This window comes from Rattus norvegicus, chromosome 6 (genome assembly GCF_021556685.1).
Source record: "Rattus norvegicus strain SHRSP/BbbUtx chromosome 6, alternate assembly SHRSP_T2T, whole genome shotgun sequence".
In the NCBI taxonomy this organism is placed as follows: Eukaryota; Metazoa; Chordata; class Mammalia; order Rodentia; family Muridae; genus Rattus; species Rattus norvegicus.
The window spans coordinates 104,311,621-104,336,257 of record NC_141539.1 but is presented as its reverse complement, the minus strand read 5'-3'; the positions used below and the strand labels follow the sequence as shown (position 1 = coordinate 104,336,257).

Here is a 24,637-nt window from a genome sequence, read left to right as displayed (position 1 = left end):
AGGGCTGAGACTGAACTGAAGTCAGGTGGCAGAATGAAGTGCAATGACAGCTAGGCACTTGTGCTATCCAGTCGCTGCGCAACAGGGCTGGCACTCCAGGCCCTCCCTGCACAGCCGCCCTTCCTCACTTAACTACAACCCCCAGCATGCACTGCAGGACCGGCGGGCCCGAATGAGGCGTCCGAGGCGCCCGTCCCGCGGGCTCCCTTGGGCTCTTCGCTTTGGTACCTCCCCTGTGCCCACTGCCTGTCTCCAGGTTGGAGACAGCAGCTCGCCTTGGCGCCAGGCCGCGCCCCTATAGTAGCCGGGTGTCGTCCTCGCCTGGCTTTCTGTCAGGCTTTGGCGCTCGCACAGTGACAACAGGGGGGAGGGCGTCCGGCTCGGAGGACCCCGGAAACGCCTGATTCCGGGAGGCCGAGGTGCGGCAGCGGTGATGGCTTTGGGGCCGGGTAGCTGATTCCTGAGGTGGGAGTGGGCCCAGCGCCCGGAGTCTCAGTGGCCGCAGCTCACGAGCAACCTGCACTATGGCCACTTCCGCCGCCTCCTCCGAGCATTTCGAGAAGCTGCACGAGATCTTCCGCGGCCTCCTTGAAGATCTACAAGGGGTGCCGGAGCGGCTGCTGGGAACCGCGGGGACCGGTGAGGCGGGGGCGGGACCAGACCGGTAGAACTCCGCAGGGTGCGGGATCCCATACGCAATCCCGGGCTCCCGGCTTCCAACTCGGGCACGCCCCCTGCTGCTGTCCAGCCCCGGGCGCCCAGGATCTGCAGCCTCTTGTGACTGGGGGCGTGCAATGGGATCGACATTAGGATGTCGTCTCCTAGCGAGCCTCCCACGTCCTAGCCCCCAAATTCTTAGTTCTCCTCCTCTCCCAGCAGCATAGGGCGTTCTTAAATCTACGGTCCTGTGTTTCGTTAAGACGACTTTTTTATATATATATAAAAAAGAAACTTAGTTTGGGGTTGGGGATGTAGGAATTTGGTTGGTAGGCAATGAAAATTTAAAAATAGTTGTAAAGCTTATAGGTAAGACAGTGGTGGGAGGTGAGGGGAGTAAAACAGCCACTTAAAGAGGAACCTGAATGTCTCACATTAAGATTTTTGACGTAATAGGGTAAATCAGTAAGGAACATAAGCAGCTGAGTAATGTGGATTTCATTTTAGAAGCAAGGCGGCGGATAGCTGGATAGAGGATGTGAGAATGGCTATAAGAGACTGTGTTAGGAGCTTCCGTGACAGTTGACTAGGTAAGCATGGGAATCTGGAGAGTGAGCATTAAATCTAACAGGTGGTTCCGAGGCAGAGATTTATGAGATTGGTGGATATGAGTAGGAAGAAAGATTGAAGAGGGTCCGTGTTTTCTCACGTGATCAGTTGAGTGAATGAACTTAAATAAGAGGCGCAAACTCGTTTGAGCTGTAGATGAGAATGTCTACCTGTAGATTAGAGATAACAGTGTGTTCTGTACCAAGCATGACAAAATATTTTTCTGCCATTAAAAACATTATGAAGAATTTATTAATCTAGTAAATACAGTAAAAATTAAGAGATTAACAGTAGTGAACACTTTTAATCTCAGCACTTGGGAGGTACAAATAGGAGAATCTCTGTGAGATCAAGGCCAGCCTGGTGTACACAGCAACACAGAGATTTCCAGACCAGCTAGATTTTACATCTTGAGACTCTATTTAAAAAGAGAGAGATTCTAGAGCCAGAAGTTATATATACCTTTTATTAGTTATGTGATCTTGCAAGTTATTTTAACCAAACTAGTTTCTACTATAAAGTAAAACATAGCATCTAACTGAATGGGGTTTTTGAGTAAATGAGATATGTAAAGCTCTTTAAAATTACTGTCTGACAATAGTAAGAGCTACCAGCTATTATTAATATGTTTGCTATTTTATTTAGAAATATTAGCTCTCTATACAGTTATTCTTAGGATGCCCATTTCATTTGTTTGTTTTTGCTTTTTGGGTTTGTGTTTGTTTTCCAAGACAAGGTTTCTCTTGTGTATACCAGGCTGGCCTCAAACTCAGAGATCCTCCTGCCTCTGCCTCCCAAGTGAGAGCCAGTAAACTGGAAATGAAATAGTATTTTTGCTTGCTTGTTTAGCATATGACCTAAACTCCCAGGAACAGTACCCAGCACATCCTAGGTATCTGATAAATATTTGCTAGATATGTCTGGGGTGGTGGTGCATGCCTTTAGTCCTAGCACTTGGGAGGCAGAGGCAGGAAATCTCAGTGAGTTCAAGGCCAGCCTAGAGTATACAGTGAGACTCTGTTTCAAAAAAAAAAAAAATACTACATATTGTATTTGTTAAATTACTGTAAAAACCATTTTTGGTTGTTAAAGGTACTATGAGTTCTTAGAAGAAAATAGCTGGGTATCGAAGCAGAATAATTTATTTCTCTCCCTTTTATTCACATTCATTACTCTTCAAATTGATGTGTACACTGGTTAAAACACCCAAAGTGAAAGAGAGACTTATTTCCTCAAGGTATAGTCTGTATTCTCGTGGCCCTGGAGGGATCGCTGCCACAGTGTGTCCTAATCTAGGAGGTTTGTGGCAGTAACAGTCTTACCATGTATGGAAATCATTAGACTTTTATAGTCTTCATCACCTACATCTGGTATCTCTTATCTTGACATTGCATCTTCTGAAGAGATTTCTCAAAAGCCTCAGAAGTGATAGAATTTTGTCATCTGATTAATATGTTAAGTGCTTATGGTTATTGTTTTAATAACAATTGTTTTGGTTTTGTGGTACCTGTAGACATGTGTCCTTATAATAAGGTTATTGACAGTTTTCCATTTTAGTTTGCGTGAAGTCCAGTATGGATGCCTGAGACCTCAGTTTTGTTGTTGTTGTTGTGTGTGTGTGTGTAGCTTAGAGGAGGTCATCTTATGCTTTCTTGTTCCACTGCATGGCTCCTAGGTCATCAGTCTGCGGCAGTTTACCTGGTAAGTCAGCCAGCCAGCCCTGAGACGCTGTGTTTTTAGAGCTAGGAAGGAAACGTGAAGCGCCATGCAAGTCAGGCTGGTATGAACTGTGTTTTGCTCCAGGTCTATGGATTTGATTTGAGAATCAATGGTAGTTCCTAATATTTGAAAGTTCACAGTGTCTGGTGCTTGCTAAGTGCCCTCTCTAGTCAGCATTACTGCATTGCACTTACAAAGGAAAGAGGTTGAGAGAGCTGTGTTTTTGTTGTTTGTCTTCAGATGACATAAGTACACTGTGAGTCTACAGAAATGCCACAATAGGGTGCTAAAGCAATTGAACCTTGTGTTTTAAAGCTCTTGGTGAAACTGAAGTTTTCTCACTGTCTGATGAGTTAATATTCCATAAGAAGAGGGCGCCAACCTTAATGGTACATTAATTTGAGCTCCTATGGCCTTAGGGAAGGCACCTGTCCAGGTTAGTTTCTTTTTCTTCTTCTTCTTCTTTTTTTTTTTAAGATTTATTTATTTATTTTATGTATATGAGTACCCTGTAGCTATTTTCAGATACACTAGAAGATGGCATCAGATCCCATTACAGATGGTTGTGAGCCACCATGTGGTTGCTGGGAATTGAACTCAGGTCCTCTAGAAGAGCAGTCAATGCTCTTAACCGCTAAGCTATCTCTCCAGTCTCTTACGTTCTAGTTTCTACAGCTATAAAACAAAGTTGATAATTTCTGAGAATTCTCGCATCTCTAATGTTGATTGATGTGTGAGACCGAAGCATTAAAGAAACAGCGAGTGACCCCTCAGTTTAGTAGAGACAAGCCTCTTTTTATTTCTGAATATTTGCTTCCCTAACATCTATTTTTCTAGATGTTTTTCCGTCCTTGCGGGCTTTGGCAGAGGGCAGCAACAGCTGGTCTATATCATGGTGGGGGTGTTAGGTCCTTCCAGCCTCACAAGACTGATCCCTGATTACCTTGCTATGCGTCTCACCAATGCCTGGGTATTGCAGCTTGGCATAGCGCTTTTGGGACGCACATAAGCATCAATACACTTGCTTTGAAAATGTCTCCATTGGTAGTAGCCTTTATGATGTTTGGGACTTTTTTTTTTTTTTTTTAGATTGATTTATTTCATGTATGTGGGTACACTGTTGCTGACTTAAGACACACCAGACACAGACCCCATTAAAGATGGTTGTGAGCCACCCTGTGGTTGCTGGGAATTGAACTCAGGACCTCTGGAAGAGCAGTCAGTGCTCGTAACCACTGAGCCATCTCTCCAGCCCTGTTTGGAACTTCTTAATGGCTTTGTCCTTGGGCATGAACCAAGTGCAGTTCATACAGTACGTTGCCTGCACATGGCTACAGCCTTGTTTCTTCTTCCTTTCTTTCTTTCTTTTTTTTTTTCTTGGTTGTGTTGGAGCCAAGACTGGAAAGAGCCCTCTCTAGGTTCTTCAGCAGAAGGAATGGTTTCTTAGGCTTTTCCTTTGTTTTAAATGTAGGACTCCATAAAGGAGCTCAAAGGTGAAGTTCTATTTTGAAAGGTAATAAATAACTGCGACACAGGAAAGTTGGTGAAAACAAACTGCTCCCTCCCACCCCCCACCCCCACTGCTTTCACTGGCATGCTTTTCTTGAATTGTTCTAGAATTCACCTCTTTGAGTGTAGCTTTTTAGATCAGTTAACAATGGAAGATAAAGAATGACACTGTTGTAGAAAAATCTGAGGTAGGAAAAGGGATGCAGGTGTGTATACAGTACTGCTGCACGCTTCCTAGTTTAGGCCAGGAAGAGTGTGTACCTGAGTTTGGAGATACGCTCCATTGTAGGAGTAGTGACACTCAGCTCTCGGGAGAGTAGCCATTCTTGACTGTACATGGTGCTTTTCCATTCTTGGTGACTAAGAGCCCAGCCCCTCAGGGACAGTCACAGATGTTTGCTGTCCATCTCAGTTACCTCACAGATAGCATATGTGTGCACTCTTTGCTAAACTTGTCTTTTTTTTTTTTTTTAAATTAATGGGTCCTTGGTTCTTGTTTGTTTTGTTGTTTATTTTGTGTCGTGTAGGAAGTAGTATGAAGAGTCATTTGCAGGGAGTGCCTCATGTATGTTCAGGGAGTCTCAGACAACTGGGCGGACATAGTAATTAGTGAGTTGGAAGGTGGTGGTGAGAGGTTCAGAAGTTCAGGGTCATCCCTTGGCTACCAAGTAAGTGGTACCAAGTGAGTTTTGAGCTACATGAGACCCCGTCTCAAAAGAGGAAAAAATGAGTTAAAAAATATTGTAAGCAGTGGTAACTTTGCAGTAAGTAAGTTATGTGTAGATTTTCACATGCATGTAGATCATTCAGGTGAATATTTTGTTTGTTTTTGAGACAGGGTCTCACTATGTAGCTCTTGCTATCCTAGAACTCAGTAGACCAGGCTGGCCTCAAACTCAAGGATCCGCCCACCTCTGCATAGGATTAAAGGTGCAAGCTTTTTTTTTTTTTTTTTTTTTTTTTTTTTTGGTTCTTTTTTTCCGGAGCTGGGGACCGAACCCAGGGCCTTGCGCTTCCTAGGTAAGCGCTCTACCGCTGAGCTAAATCCCCAGCCCCAAGGTGCAAGCTTTTAACCACACCCAGGGAAGGCATGCATCTACAAATTCAAATTTTTCACAAATAAAGCTGATTGCTGCTTGTCAGATATGAAGGAATGATCTGCTTTGTGTTATAGCCAGAGAAATGAAAAGTACCCATGCTTTTCTATCAAGGGAGGTTCAGCACTAGTGTCTGAACCAAATCCCCTGACCAACCAGGGCTCTTCCCTCCACAAAGGTTTACCAGGTGACAGACAGCATTCCACATTCCTTAGTCATTTTTACTATGTCAGGTGCCATTTTTCCTCTCAAAAATTCTCCCTTTATCAGTGTATTCTTGTAAAATATATGTGTCTGATGCAGTTAGCTTTAAAGGAAATTATATTTTAAGTGGAAAATCTTCATATTATAAATGATCAAAAGAAACATAGTAAAGATGAAATATTTGTCTAGATATTATTGCTTTGAAACTGAAGCTTTTTCTCTTACTATCCTGCTAAAAGGGAAGATAAGTAATTTATTAAAGACAAAACCAGCCAGGAATGGTTGTACTCACTATAATTCTAGCATTTGTGAGATTAAGGCAGGAAGATTGCAAATTTGAAGGCAGCCTGGCCAGATATAGTGAGAGCCTGCTTAAACAGACAGACAAACAAGTGCAGCAGTTTAGTTGACATGGAAGGACTGAAAGAAAAACAATAGTCTCGTGGGCAAGTCATTATCCCTGCCACCATAGGGGAGAGAGGTGTATCACACCAGTGAGCAATCACAGTGGAGTCAAGGTTGAGCTTGATGTGCCTAACAGTGGCGGTTATGGATTCACTGTAGAAACCAGTGTTGATGGACATTCATATTGATGAGTGCCTGCCCTCCATTAGGTTGGGGAGGAGAAGGTTAAGAGTGATTGTTAGTTTAAACCTTTAGTAGGGATGTTGTTGGCTTTAGAACCAAATAATTGTTATGCTTGGCTTTGTCCTCCGCAGGAGTATTTCCCTGGATACTAAATGCCAACATGGTAGGCACCCTTCAGGCACAGTGAAAGCAAGTCTCCAAACATAGTTAGGCTTCTAGGGGTAGTTAAGTGTTATACCCCACCCAGGAAGAATGGGAAGGTTGTTCTAAGCAAAGGGAATGCCTCTACAAATTACAGAAGCAGTAATAAGTGTTTGAAATGCACTGTCTTTTCTAGAGGAGAAGAAGAAGCTGGTCAGAGACTTTGATGAAAAGCAGCAGGAAGCAAATGAAACGGTGAGGACAGGGAGCAAGTACTTGTTTCTTGTACTTGGTTTTGATCTTTTCTAGAAATACTGACTTCATAACAGGTAACCTTTCCCTGTCTTCTGGTCTTGATTTTGCCTGTTTCTAACTCTTAGGTTCTCTTTTGTTATTGTGATAAAATACTCTGACAAAAGCCACTCAGGGAAGAGTTTGTTCTGACTCACAGTTCACATGGTAGAGAAGGGAAAGTAGTAGAAACTTGAAGCAGTTGGTCACATCACAGGAAGTGATGACGAATGCATACCACTAACCATTGCATTTATTAAATGAGGCTAACTGGTGGTGTGGGTGTTGTGTGGGCTTAAGAAACACAAATAGGTAGTTTTTTAGATTTCTGAAGTACAAGCCTTTGCTGACACATTCCTAATATGAGTAGTAGGGGCATTCCCATACCTTTCCTGAAGCTGCCCATTGAGATCGATTACTGACCTTTGTTAAACTTAGTAGCACAGAAGACGAATAATTCACAGGCCATGCATACGTGTATGTGCACACTTATTTGCATTGTTAGGTATAGAGCCTTGGTCTTTATGCATGCTTAGTATTGGTAGGTAGGCACATTACCACTAGTACATTCATCAAATACTCATGTTTGTTGTGAAAGTACATGTGTATATGTGGCTGCACATGCATGTGATCTCCTTCAAGTTCCACAGATTTCCTCACTGCCCTAGAACTTGCCAGCCAGCATGGGACTCTAAGTGCATGCTACCATCCCCGGTGTTATTTACACGGTTCTGGACATCGAATTTAGGTCCTCATATTTGCAGGGCAAGCACAATACTGTCTCTCCAGCCTGCCACATGCTTACTTGAGTGAATGTCTGCTAGAACATTATTTCAGGCACTTAAGGTGGATCTGCCACAGAAATATACTTGTTCTTTTGGATTCCTTTGTCCAGGTTAGGGGACAACCAGGCTGTCTACTTACCCCTTTCTGCCTTTCCAGTTGGCAGAGATGGAGGAAGAACTACGATATGCACCCCTGACTTTTCGTAACTCCATGATGTCTAAGCTTCGAAACTACCGGAAGGACCTTGCTAAACTCCACCGTGAGGTGAGAAGTACACCTTTGACAGCCACACCTGGAGGCCGAGGAGACCTGAAGTTTGGCACATATACCTTAGAGAATGAGCATTTGGTAAGTGTTAGCTACTCCTCCTTAAGGGCCTGTGGTACAAGAACTAGACGGTTTATGTTATCAATGTATACTGAGTCTCAGGTTTTTGTTTTCTTTTTTTTTTTTTTTTTTTTTTCTCTTTTTTTTTTTTTCGGAGCTGGGGACCGAACCCAGGGCCTTGCGCTTGCTAGGTAAGTGCTCTACCACTGAGCTAAATCCCCAACCGCCAGGTTTTTGTTTTCTTAACCTTGACCTCTTTCCTGCATCTAGTCACCGTTCTACCCTCTGGTTCCTGCTCTTTTTAACTCCAATCTGCCTAGACTTCTTTGTGAGCTTAGAAAGACAGATAGACAGATAGAACAGTACTTTGTCTCTACCAAACCTAGAAACTGTTCCAAGCTAGACTCTTATTTTGACTTGTTGATCTAATTTCCTTTCTTCTTGAACTTTTCTTTTTTCATATAAATTAGAATCATTTTCTTGGGTATACTCCCAACATTCAGTTAGATTTTAAGTTTTTGTTTTGTTTTTGAGATAGAGTGTGGTATTCTCAAGTAATTATCTCATCACAACTCCCGAGCAGCTGTGGGTCAGTTAGGTTTTTAATTAATCACAGTATTTTACAATATTAATCCAAGCTTTCTGTTAACTTAATATCAAGAAGGCCCTAAAACTGGTGGAGAAACACAGAGTACTTCTCAGTAGAGCCATTCAGACACCTAGTCTTGTAAAGTCAGCTAGAATGCTTCTAAACAAATGACTCTGACATAATACTGTACTTCAAGAACCCATATCTTGAAACCATCAGAGAAGCTGACTAGTTGAAGGAATAAAGTAAAAACTCCCGAAGATTAAATTTAGTGTGCTTTTGGATTATAGTCCACAAAGAACAAAATTGACAGAATTTGTAAAAGAAATGGAAAGGGACCCAGCACTGTGAAATTAACATCTATAGACGGGCTAGCAGTAGAGTTTAAATGCCACTTCATGTGTTTTCATTAGAGTGTGAGAAGCAAATTCTGCTGACTTAGCATTGCTGATGTTTAAGCACATCATTTGGAGAGGAATGTAAAACGTTGACATGGAGACAGGTGGCAGCCAAGGTAAGAGGCTGGGAACCCCAGAATCATGGCGTAGGCCTGGGATGCCACACAGTGAGGAGTTCAAGGAGTTCCAGATGAGGCTTCTGTCAGTGCTGCCACATAGGACTTTGGAAGCATCCCTTGGAGGCCCCAGAGGCCTTTGGACAAGCTGCTCAGCTTCTGTCTCAAAGCTTGGTGCTCACAGTGACTGTCCTCAGAACTTAGAGACTGGATGGAAAGCAGCTGCAAATGGTCGGTACCCACATCAGAATCCGTGTCAGCTGCAACCAATGTTCCTCCTCAGACGGCAGCCAGAGCAGCACATTTTGTGTGCCAGTGTAGGCAAGCACTCATTGCCCGGGTCACAGACACTGATGGGATGCTGGTTGCCTTGTTTGCCAAAGTGCCGACTGAAGAACTTTGTGCAGAGACCACCAATCCAGGCAAGGGCAGGGAGCTCTCAGCTTTGCTCCAGCCTAGAGCCTGACCTACAGACACTTGCTCAAGTCCCCGAGGTGTGCACAGCCCTACTTGGCAGGTAACCTGGAGCAGAGCCGAATTATCTTCCCTAGCAATGGCCCCTATATTGAGTTCTTGAATTTTATACACAATTTTTGAAGAGAAAAACAAAACAAAACAATTTTGAAATGGATACCTGTGAGGACACTTGTGAAGGAAGGCTGAAAAGGCAAATAGAATTTGTTAAAACGGAGACTTAAAAACCACTCATAAAATTTTTTTTTTTGGCTAATTTCCCCCTCAAAAAAAGAGGATTGACAAGTTCAAACATTTGCTTTAAATTTATTAATTTAAAAACACAATAAGTCAACTTGAAAGGATTGTTACCATGATGCTAAGCCTGACCTTAAATGCCCAGTCGAGCCTCCTGACTCAGCAGCCTGAATATGTGGAACCGTAAGGCACTTAGCACCTCACCCAAGTCCATGGTGAATGTAGATAACATGGATACCTTCACAGGATTATCCCATGTCTGTCGGAGGTTGATTTGTGGGATGTTACTTTTCCTTGCTCTTTCTTTAGCTTAATCATTTAAAACTCTGTGTATTTTATATAGAAATCTTTTTTCTTCCTTTCAGCTAATTGTGGGTTTTTACAAAGACCTATTTTTATGTGTGTAGGTGTTCGACTACATGTTCACCATGTGCATGCAGTTCTCACAGAGGCGAGGTGAGACTATTGATCCCCTGAACCTGGAGTTCCAGATGGTTGTGAGCCAGTGTGTGGGTGCTGGGAATTAAACCCAGGGTCTCTGGAAGACAACCAGGACTAATCACTGAGCCATTGCTCCAGCCCTCCTTTATTACATTATTTATTTTGTATGTGCATATATATATATATATATATATATATATATATATATATATGCATAAGCACATGTGTTGAAGTCAAAGGACCACATGCAGGAGTCCCCATAACTGAACTCAGGTCTTCAGACTTGGTACTGAGCCTTCTCATCAGCACCATTTTTGCTGGACTGAACCTCTCTATATGAACCAGGCTGGCCTCATAGCTAGAGCTGTCCTCCCACATCTGCCTCCTAGGTGTTAAGATTACAGACGAGGACCACATGCATGGGTTTATTTGACCCTTGGTGGTTTCTTTATTTACTGGTCTGTATAAACATTCTAAGAATCTAATTTAAGAAAAAAATTTTTTGAGAGTATATAGTTCTTGAACTCCCTAGTGTAGCTCAGGCTAGCCTTGAACTCACAAAAATCCTTTTGCCTCTGCCTCTCTGTGGGTGCTGGGATTAAACTTGTGCACCACCATCCCGGCCCAAGAGGCTAATTTATTTATTTTTTATTTATTTATTTATTTTTGGATGCAGGATTTCTCTATGTAGCCCTGACTATCCTGGAGCTCAGATCTGCCTGTCTCTGCCTCCTCAGTGCTTGGCTTCAGAATCTGATTGCTGATGAGATCTTCTGCCATTTGCCACCTGCTCTGTAGTAAATTCTGAGCTGAACCCCTGTCCATCACTACTCATTCTGGCCTGACCTGGGCCGATTTTGTTGTCATGCTGTGTTTAGAGAGAGAAAATTTCAGTGAAGAGTAAGAGTTCTTGGGAAGCTAGGGAAGCTCGAGTGAGGTCCAGACTCTCCCTTCCCTGTGAACAATCACCAGCATGGTGATAACTTGAGAGTGCTGTTGGGCATGAGCCACTCATGGCCATGGAAGTTTTTTTAAGAATGCACCAATGTCTCTAGTTCTTAATGACTTCTGAGCTGAGAAAGAATACGTTATTTATGGTCTCTACATCAGCACCAGCCAAGTGGGAACTTGAGTGAATTAGTTAGTTTCTAGTGTTTTGGAAGCTCGTTGTTTACTTGTGGCACTGTTGAAGTGTAAGGCAAGCCAGGCATGATGGCACACATTTACAGTCCCAGCACGTGGACATTGAGCCAGGACAGTCATGATGAGTTTGAATTCAACTTCAGTTACAGTGAGGCCGCCTTAAAAAACAAAAATGAATAAATGCTTAAGCAGAGAGTTTTAAAGTTACAAGCTAATTGCATTATTAGGTCATTTTTGCACACACTACTACCTTCTCACTCAGTCTGGATGCTGACTGAAGTTGCTAATAGCCAGTTACATGTTAATGGATTTTAACTGGTTCACAGGGGAAATGCTCCAATTCTTTTTCATTATTTTTTCAGAAGTCTTAAGGGAAGTGGAATCTGCCTGCTTTAATCCTGACCTTGAACAGGATCTTATTTTTCATTAGAATTTTTGATTCAATTTTAAAAGCACTCTTCAGTCAGCTTTGGATTGAAAATGTTTTGTTTTTTTTTTTTTTAATATTACATCTATCCAGGCATGGTAGCACCTAGCTTTTCATCCTAGCACGTGGAAGGCAGAGACAGATGGATCTCTGGGAGTTGAAGCCAGGCTGGTGTACATAGTAAGTTCTAGGTTAGCCAGAACTACACTGTAGGACCCTGTCTCAAAAAATTCCAATTCTGAAGGATCCGATACCCTCTTCTGGTACCCATAAAGCTTTACAAATGTTTTTATTTGCTGAACATCTTTTGATGTTCTTGCCATGATTCTCTTGAACAATAAATATACATAATATTTACCTTTTCTCAGGTATCAGTAATCTAATGATGATTTAATGTATTAGGAGGATATGTACATGTTATATGCAGACTACTATTTTACACATAGGACCTCAGCAGGAGTGCCCTAGAATCAGTGCCCTGCAGACAGAAAGGAAAAGCTAGGGAAATGATGGTTTACTGTATCCTTGTACATAAGAAGAAAGCCACAAGGAATAACTGACAATAAATTTATAACAGAAGTAGCTAACATTTTTCTTCCTTACTGCTATCAGAATCGGCTGCAGTCTCAAAGAGCATTACTTCTGCAAGGCACTGAAAGCCTGAACCGAGCCACCCAAAGCATTGAGCGTTCTCATCGGATTGCCGCAGAAACTGACCAAATTGGTTCAGAAATCATAGAAGAGTTGGGGGAGCAACGAGACCAGTTGGAACGTACCAAGAGTAGAGTAAGTCTGGGCAATGTGTAAAGTAGGGGGGTCCTCATACCCAGATACCACACTAAGGCCAGACACTACACCAGTTCTGACTTCTGGGAATAACAGCCCGCCTCCCCTTTTCACAAGTTTTAAATTCCTCAGCTGAAAGATTCCGCATTAGAAGTACTTGTACAGAGCTAAGGGAGATGGGTCTGTCAATAAAGATCAATACAGATGCTCATGGGTTTGGAACCCCAGAGTTTGGGGGTGAGGATTAGAAATAGTTGGATCTTTGGAATTTGTTGGCCAGCCAGTATTTTAAGAAATCCTTTCTTAATATGGTGGTGTAACTGGTCTTTTGCTATTTTGTGAGTTTTTCTTCTACCCTTTTCCACCCTTTCAACCCCCTAACACTAGATAGGAAAGAAAAAAGAAAAGAAAGGGGGTGATGTTATAGTTAGGCTACTTCCTGCTGATTAGGGGGATTGAGTTTCTTGTGGCAAGTTTGATCTTCATCAAGATATCTAATTTCTTCTCATCTCTTTGTGCATAACTTCTTGAGAAATCATGACCAGCAACCACCAACCAACAAAAGCCAACCCATCCTGCTTCTGGGGACTCTGAAAAGTCCCCAGAATTCCAAATATCTCACAATCACAGACTATCACACCCCTGCACAAAGCAATCAAAGTCAGCTGCTGTGAACAACCTGAAGTATCCCTATATCCCATACCTGGGACTAAAACAAAAGCATATTCCTATATTTCTGTGGGGTGTTTTTAAGATTTATTTTTATTTTATGTGCATTGCTGTTTTGACTACATATATTATAAGTCTGTGTTAGGGTATCAGATCCCCTGGAACTGGAATTATAGACCTTTTTAATGCCCATGTTCAAATTATATAAGTTTTTTTGAAAGGAAGAAGAAATGATCTGTTATTTTCTTTTTCAGCTGGTAAACACAAATGAAAACTTAAGCAAAAGCCGAAAGATTCTTCGCTCTATGTCCAGAAAGTAAGTTTCAAGAAACCCACAAATTCTTTTTTTTTTTCTTGGAGCTGAGGACCGAACCCAGGGCCTTGCACTTGCTAGGCAAGCGCTCTACCACTGAGCTAAATCCCCAACCCCCACAAATTCTTGATATTCAATATATTTCAACTAAGAAATATAGAGAGCTTAGACCAGTAACTTAACAAACACCCTGATAAATTACCTTAGTGCTACCCAAGCACTCCTCTAGGCATTCACCAACCGAAGGAGAAGATATTCTCTATTATATTATAGTTTATATAGTTAAATATCTGAGGATGAGGTCTTTGTTAAATTCATAGATTGTTCCAACATAAAGTAGTGGAAAACCTGTCTACTGAACAATGTCAATCCCAGTTTCTGTCTCTTAGAAGAGACCTAAGGAACTAAGAAGAGCTCTCTGCTCCCTGGAACATGTTTGTAAACACCTGACCTGTGAGCATGGATAGTACTTAGTTCTTGCCTTGCATGGCAGGCCCTTTTGGGACGTCCTGTCTTGTTAGCAAGAAGTATTTAAAAATAACAAAAACAAGAGCAAGCTAGCAGCAGGTCAGGTGGCTGTGGCGTGAGCCTGACAGTTGATGGGAGAGAGCCATCCCGAGTTGTCCTCTTACTGCCACAAGTGGACTTGTGAGAGCACACACTCACCTGTGCTCACTAATTTAAAACACTAAAACCAACCTTGAGGTAAGTTGTAACTGCAGTAAAAGCAAGGCCGAAGGGAGGTCGTGACATTGGGGCTAAGCTGGGTACCTAGTGTGGCATGTCCTTGGTGCATGAGCAAGCAAGAGCTTCAGCGATCCACAGTAATCCATTCGTAGGATGAGCAGTGGGAGTAGACCCTCCCCAAACACTAGTAAGTCCTTCTTTACAGAAGGAGAAACCAGATGACAGTCTGAAGTAAATTGTTTGGAGAGTGACTGCTCAGGTAGTGGAGCAGAGGGAGAAACAGGGAAGAGTAAGAAGGGAGAATCTACAAGACACTGAAAAGCAGTTCTCAGGGGCTTAGTTGCTCATCCTAAAAACAGGACCATCCATGAGCTTAAATTAACTTTGACACTAAAAAGTGTGCCCCAGGGGCTGGGGATTTAGCTCAGTGGTAGAGCGCTTACCTAGGAAGCGCAAGGCCCTGGGTTCGGTCCCCAGCTCCGAAAAAAACCAAAAAAAAAAAAAAAAAAAAAAAAAAGTGTGCCCCAAACCTTGTTTCCAACATGCACTCATAGCGAATGCATGGCTGATAGGACCATATTTAAAACAGCAGGACAAGGGGAGGATTTTTTTAGAGTCAAGAAGTCATTCATATGTTTTAGTATTTGTTTCCCACATTTTTGTGATGTAGTCAGTGTTGTCCCTCACAGCTAAGAGCACCATGAATTGTCACTATCCAAAGGGCTCAGTGCTTGCTGCTATGTGGCTGTGTAGACAAGCGGTCTGCCTCACTGTGTAGCATTGGGAACAGCTGGGGTTGCGGTCACGCAGGCTCCTCACGTCTCCCCCTCTGCTTGTCTTTGCAGAGTGATAACCAACAAGCTGCTGCTCTCCGTCATCATCGTGCTGGAGCTGGCCATCCTGGTCGGGCTGGTGTATTACAAGTTCTTCCGACACCACTGAGCTGCCTGCAGGAGAGGCACTGTGGAGATCTTGACTCTGAATGGTGTTAGGGATCTATGTCGCTGCTGTGGGCTAACAGTTCCAGAATGTCTTGTCAGACTATGGGCGGGAGGGCAGTGGAAAACCACATAAATGAAGGAGCAGCAATAAGAGCAGGATGATATACTAAGGTAATAAATGCTGTTTATGACTCCTTCAAACACACGTGTATAATAACAATAGCTTGTAAACTTCAGAAACAAAAACCCAACAGATACATTTACAGTGATAGTATTGTGACCAAAATAGAGAAGGGGACTCTACACTTGTGAGAGTGCACAGATGTTCTCATTAAGGCAATATTGATCCAGACAGCCATTTACTCTTTGTCCCTTTAAATGCCTCCCAACTCTGGAATGCTGTCGTGAAAGGTGCCAGAGTACAGTGTTTCCTAAATTCTCACACATTCTTCCTTTTCTGATTCATGTGGTGAACTAGGAGTAGGAAGGTGGTCATAGGCAATGTGTCCGCCTTCTCTTGTCTGACCAAAACTTGAAGCAATCACATCCACTGCTAGGCTGGCTGTAGCCTTGGCCTCTTCCTCAGAAGTGGCCAAATGAGGATTGACTTCAACAAGATCCAGAGCCGACAGCAACCCTGGAACAATCAAAGGGAGAAGACCTTAGAACATGCCCAGCTGCTACATTCAGTGAGGGCTATCCCACCTCCTAAAAACAGGTCATTTTCAAACATTAAGTGATCTACTGTCAGCGCCTACAGTGTCTACAGTCCAGGAAGATGGCTGTGTAGTGAAGGAGCTTCAGCCATGCCTGATAACCTGAGTTTGATCTTTGGACCCCACATGGTATTAAGAGAGACAGACTAGCAAGTTGTCCAGTGACCTCCACATGTACTCACCACTCCACAAACAGACACAAAACCAACTTTAACAACAAAAACACCGGGGCAGTGATGGTACACACTTTTAATCCCAACACTCAGAAGGCAGAAGTGGGTAGATCTTTGATTTCAAGGCCAGCCTGGTCTACAAAGTAAGTTTTAGGACAGCTCAGACTACACAGAGAAAATGTGTCTTGAAAAACCAAACAAACAAAAACAAGAAAACCTGAGGGGCTAAACGAGACTGGCACTTAAGAGCACTTGGTCCTCTGACTGAGGACCCAGGCTACTTCCTAGCACCCACGTGGTGGTTCACACGTGTCTATTACCCTTAATCCCAAAAGATCCAACACCCACTTCCGATTTTCATGGGCATCAACCATGTATGCACACATCCATATATGTGAAAAACATACACATCCATACAAACATTTAAAGAAAGAACATTGTGTCTCATCCTCTTGACTGTACATTTAAGTTAAAATAACCATGTTAGTACAGAACAGTTATAAAATCTATCCCTGTTCAAACTACTGTAATAAGTAAGCACAGTTGTCAGGATTTCAGGCGCCTTGTCTGTCTGGGGGTTTTATTGGTCCTTTTCCCTCACATCCATCACTATGGGTCTTTATGTACACTAAGCACGTATTTTACCACTGAGCTGCAACCCAGTCCAGCCCACCATCAGTACTTCGTTGGTGTGTGTGTGTGTGTGTGTGTGAGCATGCACGTGTACCTGCACCTGCCACTGTGTACGTGAAGGTCAGAAGGCAACCTTGAATGTTGGTTTTCATTTCTGCTTTGAGGCAGGGTCTCCAACATGGCAGGATAGCTGGCCCTCAAGTTGTGGGGACTTTCCTGCCTCCACCTTACCACAGGATTACTGGTGTGTGCTATCTTTGGCAAACTTGGGTCTTCACGTTTGTGCAGCAATTGCTTTACCAAACACTTAGCCATCTTCCTAACTTTACCATTTTGAGACAAGGTCTTGTTATGTAACCCAGGCTAGCCCCAAACTGTCAATCTGCCTGCCCTAGCCTCCTGAATGGCATTTACAGGTTCCACATATGACATATTTGTCTTTTATCTGACTGGCCCAGCACCTTAGCATTTAGTCAAAGAAAAGGTCCAGCCATATGTTGATTGGTTCAATCTGGAGTTCAGTTGCCTAATCTGAGGGTTTGAGTTTGTGCCCAGGTCCTCAGCATTTTCCTTTGTTTAGAGTGGGCTGAGGGAAAGGAAAGAACTTAATCCATAGCTGCCTTTCACTTCTGTCCCTCCGTATCTGGCCTGCTTCTCCTGAACTTACTTCTCCTAACACTTACTCTAGGTTAATCTGTCTCTTAAAGAGTGATCTGAACAAACTAAAACCCAATCACACAAGTGTCTAAGGATATTTAGGCTGGCTGTAAAGTCACATAAGGTGTATCCTAATACCCAATCGTTCATTTATATTACGTTCTGCCACATGACAAACTGACAAGTGATGCATAGTTGAGTGTGTTGTGCTAAACTACAGTAACCAAGGGTGCTAACACTGTCCTCATTTCCTGCACAGGAGCCTGTGTCCGTAGTGAGTTGTGTCTCACTCCCAGTGGTTGGACCTAGCATCTCTAGCATATCCTAAGTAGTTAGTGATCAAGAGGGTTTGCACCATCAAAAATGTATGTTTCCTATGGTGCCTACAAGTTAGTTTAAGCCAATTGCTGTCTTTGTTGACAATGTCACGTCAACAAAACAGGGAAAACAAAAGATACACCACTGCCACAAAGGTTATTAACCTCTCTTGAATGAAGCAACAGAAATGTTGAACTTCTAAGTTCGCTGTTAACTGAAAGACCATGGCGATATTCATGTTTGTGGGTCTAAGAATACGTCTGTCTTCCTACAGGCAGATGTAATAGGCAGTTCTCTCCTAAGGTTATAGCACACTCTAAGGATCTATTTCTTTTCCAGCTAGTTAAGGATTCCTTGTATGGCTGGTGAGATGGCTCAGAGGGTAAGGGCTTCTGCTGCTAATCTGACAACCTGAATTCTATTTTCAGGACTGACACAGTAGGGGAGGTGACTACTACGAGTTGTCTTCTATACACACACACACACACACACACACACACTAGGGGAGGTGACTACTACGAGTTGTCTTCTATACACACACACACACACACGCACGCACGCACACTAAATATTTCCTAAGGGTTTCTTGTCTGTTGTGAGGTGTGCATCTTTAACCCCATCAACTTTGGAGGCAGAGACAACTCGGATCTGAGTTAAAGGGTAGCCAAGTCTAAGTGAGACCCTGTGAAAACAAAAAAGCTCCTTGTAGGTCTTAGCCCTTGAATCTTAGTGTTGTTTGCGTCTGTCTCCTAGCTTCGTGAAATGATTGGGGCTGTATCACGTGGTCGTTACTCTTCATAATCTAGAATTCACCTTAATCACGACCTTAGTGACCCTCATCAGCCATTTCTCTAACAGTATCCTTAATTAGAGTTACCGTCAGGCTCCAGTAGGTGGCTTATCTCTGATTAAAAAGAAAAAAAAAATCCTAAAACTGTCTTCAAGATGGAGACTGGGGAGCTAGCTCGGTCAGTAGAGCGCTTGTCTAAGCGTGAGGACCTGAGCTCAAACCACAGACCCTATATAAAAAGCCAGGCATGATCCATGTGATTGCCATTCCAGTGTTGGGGACGCAGAGCTCAGAGCTCATGGCTAGCCGACTTGCCCCGCTATTGAGTTGCATACACCTAAGAGATGAATGGCACCTTATTTTTCAAGAAACACTCTTAAAAGCTGGACATGGTGGTGCACGTCTGTACTCAGCACCCGGGAGATAAAAAGCAGGATACAGGATTCAAAGTCATCCCCTCCTTAACTACATGAGTTTCAAGTCCATTTTAACTACACAAGACCTTGTCTCAAAAAAAAAAAAAAAAAAAAAAGGATTTGAGACAAGCTTAACTCCAAATAATTAAATAATTTCCAACTGCTGGTAAAGCAACAACCCCTTACAATTAGAGAAAGTGAGCTACTTGGCTTGTTTTCTTAATCTGCCTTTAGGCAGCTTAGACACAGGAAATGCATGTTTGACATTCTGTTCCGTATACTAAGTTTACTAAGTGCGCGAGTGACATAATTTCCTGCTCGGTGTTAGCATATTTTGGTCCTGACCCAAAGATGCCTCTAGGTATCTATCTATACCCTCTGTTAGCCATTTGATTCTGGGCTCTACAAGTTTAACCCAGAACAGAGTGACACAGAAAAGATCCGCTGCAGAGAGATTTCGGCATGTTCCGTGTCTGTCCACAGTGGGCAGGCTGCAGACCTGGCTACATACCTGTGCTATGTATTTCTTCAGTAATGTACAGTCCTTCTCTGTAGGTCAGCCCCCCTACCACAGGGGTTCCTGTGGCTGGAGCCAGCTTAGGGTCAAATGCATCTATGTCAAAGCTCAGGTGGATCGGCCTCTTCCTCCTGGCGGGGAAAGGACGAGAGACTAGGTTACGCTGCAGCCTTCACTCTGTGGAACGCTTTGCTTCTGTCATACACTGAGTTAGCTTCATTACGTGATAGTTGTTAAATGAACATAATAATCCAGTTTTATGCCTGCAAATTTATCTTCCCATTCTAACTTGAGTGCAGGTATCCCATGACTAAAACTAACATCAACATCCTTGTGGCAGATAACTAACTTCTTGGCAGCTTAGAGAATGACGAGACGGCAGTTCTGATATTGACCACCCAGAAGCAAAGCCCCCATTGTTGGGAAAAGGAGCCTAACTAGCATGTAGTTTTATGATCAATAAAGAACTCAGATGAAGCAATAACGAGGTTAGGAAGAACAGCACTACTGGAACAGTCATGAAGGCTTCTCATCAAAAGATATAAAATTGAAAACAGTTTATAAGAAACAGGATGGGTTACTGACTTAGCCCCTCCCAAATCAGAAAAATATGATTTATGATTGATACTATGACTTTCTGAACTATTTGAAAATACATGTACATGTTTTAATTTTCCTTGAGACGTGAAATTACTATGCTCAATGTGTGGGCTTAAGTGTGCTGCTCTCCCATAACTGCCCTGCTTCTTCCTGACACCTAGAAGAGTAGACATTTATGTCATTTCTTACTTGCCAATCAGCCGATCAAATGTCTGTTCCATGACCTTCTGGATACCAAGTCGATCAATATCTCTCATGGAGAAATACTGGATGTCAAAACTCTTTAAAATAAAGCTGGTAAGATAAAAGGGAAAAGTCTAGTTTTAAAAGCTTTTAATGTGTATTTAGAGGTTTTGCTTTATATTGACCTAAAGCAGATAGGCAGGACGGGCCCAGAGCTCACCCCTTCTGCATCGACTTACTGTTCGGCAGGCTCCACATCTCGTAAGCCAATGTATACAATATTTGGGGGAGAGAGGCAAGGTTTGATCCAGGAAAATCCTGGCAGTTGTGGTACCTGTGAAGAGAGGAGTGAAGCACATCAGTCAGAAATCCTTATTCTCATTAAGATAATCACATGTGCTCCCAAGAGTGTACTGTCACTCTCCTGTCTACTATGTTTGAGATGACAGAAAGCACCTGTGCTAGGAAGGAAAACTGTCCAGTGGAAATGACAGGTTTCCTGAGAACGTAGAAGCATCCTTTCTAAGATGGTCCTGGTTTCTCATTAACTACTAAGTGGCAGGAATGTACTGGTCAGGCTTTCCCAGCCCTTTGCTCATTACAGATTGAATCCTTAATCGGGTCTGGCCTGGCTTTAGCTTCTTGGTGAGCACAGAGTCTCATCCGTCTAAGGAAGACTTCCTTGGCTTTTGAAGAGCTCAGAAGAATTTTACCCAGAGGTAAGCATGGTGAGACCTGGCCTCTACATCAATGTGGTTTCGAGTGTGGCCTCTTTCCTGAGTCCTGGGGCTATGGAAATATCCACGACTACAGTTATCACCTACCACTACAAACTTCATTTCCTAAATGATCGTGCACCCTGCAGAAAACAGAGACCTAGGTATTTTTGTAGCCCTTGCATCCAGTTGACCACCCAATCCATAATGATATAAATATCAGTAAAAGTGAAAGAGTCATGTAAGTCACACTGAGCCCATCCTTTGTTCAAATCTCAGTTAGAGTCCCAAAGCCCCAGATTACCGTGCAAGCCATTGGCCTTCTCACTTGGGCCCCCTTACCTTGTCTTGTAGTTCTCTGATGAGAAAGGAAAGAGGCTGCCCATGGATATTTCCAGATACAGTGGTGAGGGGTGTATTAATGTCAGCATGAGCATCAACCCAGATGACACAGAGATCTGGGTGGTGTCGGGCGTGGCCGATAATGGTGCCTATTGCCAGGCTGCAAGGAACAAATATAATAATCCTTAAGGTTCTCTACTTGGCAAGCATGCCCAGGAACAGATAACCCCAGCCAACAGTGCTTACACTCTGTCCCCAGGGCAAAGTCAGGGTCTAGCCTGAGGCTGGGTTACAGGGAGACAAAAGTCCCTTAGTCGTACCTCCCAAAGATTAACTTTTAAGTGAATTAGGAGGAAGTCAGTGTTCCAGTCCTAGGGGACCCAAACACCCTCTTCTGGCCTCTGAGGACACTGTACTCATGGTGTACAGACAGACATGTAGGCAGAACACATATATGCATAAAATTCAAAGTTACAGGGAAAAGCAGTGCTGGTGACTGGCTGTCCCTGCAGTGTGACACGTGTCATACAGCTCCACATTAATTTGTTCATTAGCACTAGCCCAGAAAAGGAGCTCAAATATTAACATTTTCCCAGTGAATGAAATTTAGTTGTGCAATGGAGTCTTGTCTTTAACAACTTGCAGAATGCTGCCTATCTTTTAAATTCTGACTTCCGAGGGATCTGGTTCATTAGAGGGGTTTGCTGATTGGTGGCCATGGAGTCTTGCATGTTACTCAGGCTGCTCTCTAAGGAGCTCGGGCAGTCCTCCCACTTCAGCTTCCCAGGTAGTTGTGGCTACAGGAATACACCACTACATCCAATTACATTAACTTTCTAGAGATAAAAATTAGGAAGCAGACTTGCAGGTGTAGCTACGTAGCCCCACATTTGCCTTAGTTATGTGTGAGGCCCTGAGTTTAATTTCCAGCACCACACACACAATCACAAAGCAGTAAAAGCTTGCATGTAACACTGCTGAAAACCAGGAAAGTGGGGCCGTTAGACATTAACGTTACAAGGCAACCCTTACTGAGCTCATGTACACCACTGAACAAATAGTCATTCAAATTACATTTCTCTTCCCTCCGTGCTATAACAGCCTCAGTCTTAGTTTTGAACTGGAAATAGTTTAGTAACCTGGTTGCGGTATATATAGCTATAGACAAAAAGGAAAACTAAAGGCTGTGGCCTTCACACTGATGAGATCTTCAGTGAGACATGACCAGCAGGGAAAACAAGAACCAAAACAACAAAAACCAAGAACAAGCATTCAGAGATGGGAGGCAAGAGGCCCACACTCTCCTCTGTTGGTTGCACTGAGTGTCCAGTCATCTCCAGAGAACCCAAGTGTGACCTGAGTTCTTCCTCTTCCTGAATTTGTATTCCTAATGAGGAACCTACTTGCTTCTGAAGCTGGAACAAAGGTTTAATTTCTGATCGTTATCTAGAAAGTTCTCCGAGCACCTCAGGGAAAATTGCTAGGCTGAATCAAAAAGAAAAACAAAGTGGATTTGAATGCCAGCTCTGCTACTTCCTGGGTTAGGCCTTGAACAGGCTGTTTAACCTCTGTCCCTCAGAGCTTCGAGCAATAAAGGAGATAAAGCTGTATCTCCCCCAGGACAGCATTAGGACTGACTAACTGAAGGTATCAATATGTGTTCACGACTACTGAAAAGCCTCTCCCTACTTCACTGTAGCTCACACCAAACTCCCTGGTGGAATCTGGCTACACTAGTCCAGACCTCTCCCTCTGAAATTCTTTAGTATTTAGTATTTTTCAGCCTTTAATTTTTATTTATTATTATTATTATTATTATTATTATTATTATTATTTGATAGATCTCAGTTGAGCATTATCTCATACTTTGACAAAATAATCCACTAAGAGAGACTTAAAGGACTGACCATGTCCATGTTAGAGAGAAAATGTGTTCACGTGCCAAGGAAGGATCGCTAACAAATGAGTCAGCAGAAATGCTAATAAAAACATGCAAATTCAGTCTATGGACAGATCTGACCAGTGCTCCAACACAGCCAGATGAACGTCTTGAGACAGTTTCTCAAAACTTTGTTTAGTTCTTGCATTGAGTGTACATAGTCTCTTTTATGGTGTATTTTTCTCCAAGTAAGGACACTGAAATAAAGCTAATTGCTGAGCCCAAAACTTACCTGTGGTCTCCTCCCATGGTGACGCAGCTGTAGCCACCTGACACAGCTCTACTAACCACCTCAGCCAGTTCCTGGTTGGCAATGCCCACTGAGCGAGGATACACGACCAGATTATTGTAGGGATCATCTTTGGGAACGTTAGTAAAACTCAAGTCTCCAAAGTCTTTTAGATGGCATCCTGCAACAGATGAAGAACAAGAAAATGGGCCGTTTGTGCCATTCCATCATCTACTGAGTGCCTGGGCTACAAGTAATTACTTAGGACAAAGTGGTGACATGTCATACTCACTTTGTCCCACCTCGCTTTGACAGCTCCACATGTCACCTGCTAGCAAGGTAAGCCCTTTTATGAACACCATTTTCCAGAAGCTTCACTAACCTAAGAATCATCAAATAGGTAGCAAGCAAATAGACCTTACATCTCAAAATTATAAGAATTAAAATTAAAAAAAACTCATTAGGATATAAAAAATTAAATGGTTTTCAGGACAAAAATACATGTGTAGAAATTCTCATGGCCCTGATTTGATACTCAGCAATGCAAGAAAACCTCAATTTTTTTTTCTAGAATAAAAGGTCAGGAGTTAATGTTGGAGAGATGGCTCAGAGGTTGAGAGCACTTGCTGCTTTTCCAAAAGACCTGAGTCATGTACCCAGCACTCACATTAGCTGTCCGTAACTAAAGCTCCAGGAGATCCAGTGCCCTCTCCTGTCTTCTTCAGGCACCATAGCACATAGAGCATATACATACATACATACATACATACATACATACATACATACATATATACATATGCATACATACATACGCACATACATATGCATACAGATGCATACATACATATGCACATACATATATACATATGCACATACATACATACACACACACAGACATGCAATACGGCTCTTTTAAAAAGTCAGGAGCTGGAAGTGTAACAGTGGTGGAATATTGCCTACACATATACAAAACCCTATTCCCGGCACTTGAGACTTAACGGCAGGAGGATCAGAAGTTGTTTGTCACCTTGGTTACACAAACAAACTCAAAGCCAGCCAAGGCTACAAGACTTGTCCCAAAATAATAACAACTCAATCAGAGGACATAAATCTAACATTTATTTGTTATGGGGGCTCAGGCACTGATCTAAATGCTTATCATAAATTTTTATTTCAGACTCAAAATGAGGCAATGGAAATAATGTTTACTGTATAAATGAAGAAAGATGGAGAAACAGCAGAGAAGGAACCTGCCCACA

General features: G+C 42.8%; 2 protein-coding genes across 5 annotated transcripts in view; one reads left to right on the top strand and one right to left on the bottom strand.

The window, feature by feature from the left end:
- The first annotated feature begins 201 nt into the window (after nucleotides 1-201).
- Nucleotides 202-15,350, top strand: Vti1b (vesicle transport through interaction with t-SNAREs 1B). Of its 4 annotated transcripts, XM_087551864.1 has the most exons (7): nucleotides 403-639; nucleotides 1,165-1,247; nucleotides 6,721-6,779; nucleotides 7,758-7,949; nucleotides 12,366-12,539; nucleotides 13,463-13,524; nucleotides 15,054-15,350. In XM_087551864.1, the coding sequence occupies exons 4-7, from the start codon at nucleotides 7,767-7,769 to the stop codon at nucleotides 15,148-15,150; spliced, it is 516 nt and encodes a 171-aa protein (XP_087407990.1). In that variant the 5' UTR covers nucleotides 403-639; nucleotides 1,165-1,247; nucleotides 6,721-6,779; nucleotides 7,758-7,766; the 3' UTR covers nucleotides 15,151-15,350. The 4 variants fall into 4 exon arrangements, with proteins under 4 accessions (NP_001364123.1, XP_087407990.1, XP_087407989.1 ...); XM_087551863.1 differs by lacking the exon at nucleotides 1,165-1,247; NM_001377194.1 differs by lacking the exons at nucleotides 1,165-1,247; nucleotides 15,054-15,350 and having other exon boundaries at nucleotides 202-639; nucleotides 13,463-13,563.
- Nucleotides 15,317-24,637, bottom strand: part of Arg2 (arginase 2) — a 25,352-nt gene continuing 16,031 nt past the window's right edge. The window contains 6 exon segments of the mRNA NM_019168.2: nucleotides 15,317-15,786; nucleotides 19,364-19,500; nucleotides 20,159-20,263; nucleotides 20,392-20,486; nucleotides 21,211-21,370; nucleotides 23,382-23,559. Of these exon segments, the coding sequence (NP_062041.2) occupies nucleotides 15,581-15,786; nucleotides 19,364-19,500; nucleotides 20,159-20,263; nucleotides 20,392-20,486; nucleotides 21,211-21,370; nucleotides 23,382-23,559 (881 nt within the window). The 3' untranslated portion in view covers nucleotides 15,317-15,580.